An 8,208-nucleotide genomic window follows, 5' to 3' on the forward strand; every position below is an offset into this window, starting at 1 on the left:
CTAAGTCATCTCCTCCTGTGAAGAGCAGGTAACACTTGTTGAAGTCCTGATCTCCGACAGCTCCGATAGCTTTCTCCACAGCGTTCTTCTGCTCGACGGTGAAGCGATCTATTTTAACCACCACCAGGAACAAACAAGGTCTGGAGGACTTCAGGAGGTCCTGACACCGTGTCTGAACCTCCCTCTCAGATCCTAATATTCCTGGAGTGTCGATCACTGAGATCTGTTTCTCAAACACAGTTTCATTTTGGATAGAGATTTGTTTTGTCACCGATCTGAAGGACCGTTTTGACTCAAAAGCTGGTCGTCCCAGGATGGTGTTTCCTGAAGCACTTTTACCAACTCCTGAGTTTCCCAGAAGGACGATGGTGAGACCTGGATCCATGTTTGAGGGACACAAAACCTGCTGGACAAAACGTGAACAGGTGAGAAGAAGTTAACACCTGTCTTCTGTGAACAAAGAGTGACCGTCCGCTGGCTTTTTTCTTTAATGCAGCAGATTCAACATACCCAGTTTATCTTCTGGTTACCTGGTTTAACTAACCATAATATACACATATATATATGTATATGACTTTTTGGAACAATGTTATATATAAATATATTCTTCAAGCAGAAATATCTGAAAACATGACAGACTAAATATAGTGTCGTCCCCTGGTGGATCAGTGGTGGAAACACAGAACTCTCTTTTAGTTCTGGGTTAATTTACTGCAACACCAAATAAAAACATGAGCAGCTTTTACCTCTGCTGGTGTTCAGAGTTCAGCTGTAGTGTGACTATGAGGTGATGATCACTACATCTAAATGACCCGTCACATGTGACCCTGAGTTTAAGGGTCATTGTTTAATGTCTAATGTTTATGTAGTGCTATTGTAGTGTAATGTTTAGTGTTTTAATTACAATCATTTAGCAGACGCTTTTATCCACAATTCAGTATCACACTGTAGACAAAGCTACGGGAGCAATTTTGGGGTTAAGTGTCTTGCTCAAGGACACATTGACATGAGACTAGCAGAGCAGGGGATCGAACCGCCAACCCTCTGATTGAAAGGTGGCCCTGCTCTCCACTTAGCCACAGTCAATGTCTAATGTTTAGTGTTTGATGTCTAATGTCTAGTGTCTAATGTCTAATGTTTAATGTTTAAGGTCTAATGTTTAATGTCTAATGTCTAATGTTTAATGTTTAATGTCTAATGTCTAATGTCTAATGTTTAATGTCTAATGTCTAATGTCTAATGTTTAATGTCTAATGTTTAATGTTTAATGTCTAATGTTTAATGTCTAATGTTTAATGTTTAATGCCTAATGTTTTATGTCTAATGTTTAATGTCTAATGTCTAATGTTTAATGTTTAATGTTTAATGTCTAATGTCTAATATTTAAGGTCTAATGTTTAATGTCTAATGTCTAATGTTTAATGTTTAATGTTTAATGTCTAATGTCTAATATTTAAGGTTTAATGTTTAATGTCTAATGTTTAATGTTTAATGTCTAATGTCTAATGTCTAATGTTTATTGTCTAATGTTTAATGTCTAATGTTTAATGTCTAATGTCTAATGTCTAATATTTAAGGTCTAATGTTTAATGTTTAATGTCTAATGTCTAATATTTAAGGTCTAATGTTTAATGTCTAATGTTTAATGTCTAATGTTTAATGTTTAATGCCTCATGTTTTATGTCTAATGTTTAATGTCTAATGTCTAATGTCTAATGTTTAATGTTTAATGCCTCATGTTTTATGTCTAATGTTTAATGTCTAATGTCTAATGTTTAATGTTTAATGTTTAATGTTTAATGTCTAATGTCTAATATTTAAGGTCTAATGTTTAATGTCTAATGTTTAATGTTTAATGTCTAATGTTTAATGTCTAATGTTTAATGTCTAATGACTAATATTTATTTGTCTAATGTTTAATGTCTAATGTTTAATGTTTAATGTCTAATGTTTAATGTCTAATGTTTAATGTCTAATGTCTAATGTTTAATGTTTAATGTTTAATGTCTAATGTTTAATGTTTAATGTCTAATGTTTAATTTTAATGTTTAATGTCTAATGTTTAATGTCTAATGTCTAATGTTTATTGTCTAATGTTTAATGTCTAATGTTTAATGTTTAATGTCGAATGTTTAATGTCTAATGTTTAATGTCTAATGTCTAATGTTTAATGTCTAATGTTTAAGGTCTAATGTCTAATGTTTAATGTCTAATGTTTAATTTTAATGTTTAATGTCTAATGTTTAATGTCTAATGTCTAATGTTTATTGTCTAATGTTTAATGTCTAATGTTTAATGTTTAATGTCGAATGTTTAAGGTCTAATGTCTAATGTTTAATGTTTAATGTCTAATGTCTAATGTCTAATGTTTATTGTCTAATGTTTAATGTCTAATGTTTAATGTTTAATGTCGAATGTTTAAGGTCTAATGTCTAATGTTTAATGTTGAATGTTTAAGGTCTAATGTTTAATGTCTAATGTCTAATGTTTAATGTTTAATGTCTAATGTTTAATGTCTAATATCTAATGTTTATTGTCTAATGTTTAATGTCTAATGTTTAATGTTTAATGTTTAATGTCTAATATTTAAGGTCTAATGTTTAATGTCTAATGTTTAATGTCTAATGTTTAATGTCTAATGTCTAATGTTTAATGTCTAATGTTTAAGGTCTAATGTCTAATGTTTAATGTCTAATGTTTAATTTTAATGTTTAATGTCTAATGTTTAATGTCTAATGTCTAATGTTTATTGTCTAATGTTTAATGTCTAATGTTTAATGTTTAATGTCGAATGTTTAATGTCTAATGTCTAATGTTTAATGTTTAATGTCTAATGTCTAATGTCTAATGTTTATTGTCTAATGTTTAATGTCTAATGTTTAATGTTTAATGTCCAATGTTTAAGGTCTAATGTCTAATGTTTAATGTTGAATGTTTAAGGTCTAATGTTTAATGTCTAATGTCTAATGTTTAATGTTTAATGTCTAATGTTTAATGTCTAATATCTAATGTTTATTGTCTAATGTTTAATGTCTAATGTTTAATGTTTAATGTTTAATGTCTAATATTTAAGGTCTAATGTTTAATGTCTAATGTTTAATGTTTAATGTCTAATGTTTAATGTCTAATGTCTAATGTTTAATGTTTAATGTTTAATGTTTAATGTCTAATGTCTAATGTCTAATGTTTAATGTTTAATGTCTAATATCTAATGTTTATTGTCTAATGTTTAATGTCTAATGTTTAATGTTTAATTTCTAATGTCTAATATTTAAGGTCTAATGTTTAATGTCTAATGTTTAATGTTTAATGTCTAATGTTTAATGTCTAATGTTTAATGTCTAATGTCTAATGTTTAATGTTTAATGTTTAATGTTTAATGTCTAATGTCTAATGTTTAATGTTTAATGTCTCATGTCTAATGTTTTTTGTCTAATGTCTAATGTTTAATGTTTAATGTCTAATGTTTAATGTCTAATGTCTAATGTTTATTGTCTAATGTTTAATGTCTAATGTTTAATGTTTAATGTTGAATGTTTAATGTCTAATGTTTAATGTTGAATGTTTAATGTCTAATGTTTAAGGTCTAATGTCTAATGTCTAATGTTTAATGTTTAATGTTTAATTTTAATGTTTAATGTTTAATTTTGATGTTTAATGTCTAATGTTTAATGTCTAATGTCTAATGTTTATTGTCTAATGTTTAATGTCTAATGTTTAATGTTTAATGTCGAATGTTTAAGGTCTAATGTCTAATGTTTAATGTTGAATGTTTAATGTCTAATGTCTAATATTTAAGGTCTAATGTTTAATGTCTAATGTCTAATGTTTAATGTTTAATGTCTAATGTTTAATGTCTAATATCTAATGTTTATTGTCTAATGTTTAATGTCTAATGTTTAATGTTTAATGTTTAATGTTTAATGTCTAATATTTAAGGTCTAATGTTTAATGTCTAATGTTTAATGTTTAATGTCTAATGTTTAATGTCTAATGTTTAATGTTTAATGTTTAATGTCTAATGTCTAATGTCTAATGTTTAATGTTTAATGTCTAATGTCTAATGTCTAATGTTTAATGTTTAATGTCTAATGTTTAATTTTAATGTTTAATGTCTAATGTTTAATGTCTCATGTCTAATGTTTTTTGTCTAATGTCTAATGTTTAATGTCTAATGTTTAATGTCTAATGTCTAATATTTATTGTCTAATGTTTAATGTCTAATGTTTAATGTTTAATGTTGAATGTTTAATGTCTAATGTTTAATGTTGAATGTTTAATGTCTAATGTTTAAGGTCTAATGTCTAATGTTTAATGTTTAATGTTTAATGTTTAATTTTGATGTTTAATGTCTAATGTTTAATGTCTAATGTCTAATGTTTATTGTCTAATGTCTAATGTCTAATGTTTAATGTTTAATGTTGAATGTTTAAGGTCTAACGTCTAATGTTTAATGTCTAATGTTTATTGTCTAATGTCTAATGTTTATTGTCTAATGTTTATTGTCTAATGTTTATTGTCTAATGTTTAATGTCTAATGTTTAATGTTTAATAATGTGTTTGAGATGAAGTCACACCACAACATTTACTGCTGCTTGATGCAGAGAAAAGAGCTTCAAGAGATAAACTAATTAAATTGATATTTACATGAAGAATGATTCACATATTGTGTTATTCTGTGTATCAACATGCTGATACTGCTCAGATTACTTCTGTCTGACGGGAACAAAATGGAGTCTGATCAGTTGTGATGTAATTTGTTACTTCTCCACCTTTAACAGACAGAAGTCTGAAAGGACAAAGAACCAACAGGAAAGACAACAAAATAAAAGTGAAACTATGAACTTCAAACATACACCCAGTGAGTTTACTTTGATTTACTTTGTCTGTTTATTAATATGAATATTAAAGTATTCATGTGGTATTGAGCTGATTCTACGTCATCAAACGTTTATGACTTCATGACTTTAAATGTTTTATTTATGTATTTATTCTGTTACTTTCACTTTAGATGTAGAAAAGATGGCGCCAGTTTATAATCTTATACAAAGTGTCACTCTGTGATTAAAGCCTATGGATCAGTGATGTGATGGAGCTACTCACTAAATCTACAGTTATATATAATATATATATATATATATATATATATATATATATATATACATATATATATATTATATATGTATATATATAAGTAAATAATAGACGGGTACAAAGTTAAACGATGAAAACATGTGATATTAAAATTCACATTAAAGAAATATAAAAACAATTATGAATTAGAGTTTTAAAGTTCACAAAATAATTTTATTTAGAAGTTTTTTGAAATGTTAAACATACAAAATCCTGATAAAGTTTGTTGAAAGACTGAAATATTAATAAGATGTGTTTTTTATAAGATGCAAAATGTTTAAAAGATGAATTATTTCTGTCCATGAACACAAAATATGAATAAATTAGTACAAAGGCTGAATAACGTGATTAAGAACGAATAAACGAGAGAAAACAAGTGTTTCAATAGGAAGTCTGTCATTGTTTCTCTGTGATACAGGTGAAATCCAGGTGTTCATTCATCTGTTACCTGGTGTGATCACGTCACACCTGTACATTCATTCATTCATTCATTCATTCATTATTTAAAGAGTTAAAGAGTTAAAGAGTTAAAGAGAGTTAAACCTCTGCACTACTGTTTATTTAGTTGATTTAATATTATTCTGTTCTATTCACTGTGTATATCGTGTGCATTTTTTATATAACATCTTTACTATATTATAACTGTATATATTGTGACGTGTATTTTTCTTGTATTTTTCTTTTTCTTTTTATATAATATTAAGATTTTTTACCTGTGACCTGTTGCTGCTCTGTAACCTATTGCTGCTTGTAACAAAATAATTTCCCCTCGCGGGATCAATAAAGTTAGTATCTATCTATCTATCTATCTATCTATCTATCTATCTATCTATCTATCTATCTATCTATCTATCTATCTATCTATCTATCTATTTGCATTAGCTCTTTTGATGTTCAGCTAATTTGATTGTCTCTGAATAATGAATTGATTTGTTCTCTGAACAGAAACATGGAGGGAAAGAAGAGGCAGTAAGGATCTCCCTCCAGGTCTGAAACACCCTTTAGAGATATGATGTTTGTTTACCAAAGTCTCAGTTTATTCACATGAATATTAAAGTATTCATGTGAATGTTTGTGACAGGGTTCATGAGTTTAAATGTAGCTATTTATGGATTCATTCAGTTACTTTACTTTAGTTGTAGAAAAGATGGCGCCAGTTTAAATTCTTATTTAAAGTGTTGATCTGTGATTAAAGCCTTTTGATCAGTGATGTGATGGAGCTACACAACAAACACTAATAAAAAGACTATTGTCCTCTCTACTGGTTGTCTTATTAATAAAGGCTTTGAATAGGATGAGAGCTCATTCAACTGTAACCTTAAGAACAAGAAGGTCAAATGGAGATATTACAAATGGACTAATAGCTTTCTTCAAAGCTACTAGCTTGCTCCATCGTTCTATCTTTCCATCGTTCTACCGTTCTATTGTTCCAGAGTTCTATTGTTCCATCGTTCTATCGTTCCATCGTTCCATCATTCTATCGTTCCATTGTTCTAGCGTTCCAGCGTTCCAGTACTCCTTTAAAATGATCATATAAAACAACATTAAGTTCACATTCAAAGTTCTGAACTCATCATCTTCGTTCTGTTCTGTGTGTCAGACATGAGGCTGGCTCTTGTTGGGAAAACTGGAGCAGGAAAGAGCTCCAGTGGAAACATCATACTGGGAAGAGACGCCTTCAGTGCAGCAGTCAGCCAGTCCTCAGGTAACACACACACACACACACACACACACACACACACACACACACACACACACACACACACACACACACACACAACAACAACAACAACAACAACAGGTGGAGAACATTTAAACTGGTGATCAGCTGCTGGATCCTGAGATGTTTTCTCTCCTCAGTCACCAGATGCTGCTTGAAGTAGACAGGCGAGGTGTCGGGCAGACAGGTGACCGTTGTCGACACTCCTGGACTCTTTGACACCTCGTTACCCGAGCACACGGTGAAGAGAGAGATCTCAAAGTGCGTCAACATGTCGGCCCCGGGGCCCCACGCCATCCTGCTGGTCATCAAGGTGGGGACCTTCACCGACAAGGGACGAGACGCCGTCAGGCAGGTGGAGGAGATCTTTGGACAGGATGCCTGGAACCACACCATCGTCCTCTTCACCCACGGAGATGAAGTCCAGTCAGACTTCAGGCAGCTGATGGAGGAGGTTGGACCTGAGCTGCAGCAGATCCTGGAGAAGGTGGGAAACAGGTATCACATCTTCAACAACGTCAAAGCCAACGATCGTGGACAGGTCCTGGATCTGCTGGAGAAGGTGGAGGAGATGGTCGGTGCCAACGGAGGACAGTGTTACTCCAACTTGACCTACGAGGAGGTGGTGGCAATGCTGCGACAGAGAGAGGAAGAGCTCAGAGAGTTCTACCAGAAGAAGCTGGAGGAAGGAATCAAATCTGTGGAGTCAAAGTACGAGAAGAAGCTGAGCGAGGCTCACCAGGAGCGACAAAAGGTGGAGGAGCAGCTACAGCGTGAGCTGCAGGAGGTGAAGCGGTATTATCATGTTTTAGAGAGCGGAGTCCGTCATGTCGTGGAGCAGACGGTGCCGACTGACTCCATGGAAGACGTCCTGAAGTTTCATGAGGCCCTGAAACTGAAGTTCACCTCTTAAACTCTGATTCTTTACAATCAAACGATCTCGCTCTGTCGCTCCTTCGTTCCGTCATGATGTCATGATGTCCAGCTAATAAACGAGACACGTTGATCTGATCTCACGTTCTTCTGACCATCATTTCCACTTTAGTTTCTCATCAGCTGAAATGTCTCAAAGGAAACTTTTTATTTGAACAGAGAATCTTCTTCCTCTTCGACTCACACTCAGTTTCTATCAACGGTCTCTGCAGCAGCTCCACCTGGTGGACAAAACACTGACCTGCAGTCAGTACGGATCAACACTGAGCTCAGAGAACTATGTTCACATCCCACAGCAGCTGACTTCAGATCAGATCTAATGTTCAATGTGATCAGAGAGACTCCTCAGTGTGAACAAAGTGTTAAATACTTCATAAATAAACCAACAAGTGGTCACCAGTTTCACTTCACTCAGAGCTCTG

General features: G+C 32.0%; 1 protein-coding gene across 1 annotated transcript; it reads left to right on the plus strand.

Moving 5' to 3' along the window:
* The first annotated feature begins 6,735 nt into the window (after positions 1 to 6,735).
* On the plus strand, positions 6,736 to 7,766 carry LOC137871495 (GTPase IMAP family member 7-like). Its single transcript, XM_068709325.1, is given in 2 exon segments — positions 6,736 to 6,838; positions 6,994 to 7,766. Coding segments are annotated over 2 exon segments (876 nt in total).
* Positions 7,767 to 8,208: the final 442 nt, after the last annotated feature.

This window comes from Cebidichthys violaceus, unplaced genomic scaffold (genome assembly GCF_023349555.1).
Source record: "Cebidichthys violaceus isolate CVI_PGR_0920_01 unplaced genomic scaffold, fCebVio1.0.p SCAF_142, whole genome shotgun sequence".
Taxonomy (NCBI): domain Eukaryota; kingdom Metazoa; phylum Chordata; class Actinopteri; order Perciformes; family Stichaeidae; genus Cebidichthys; species Cebidichthys violaceus.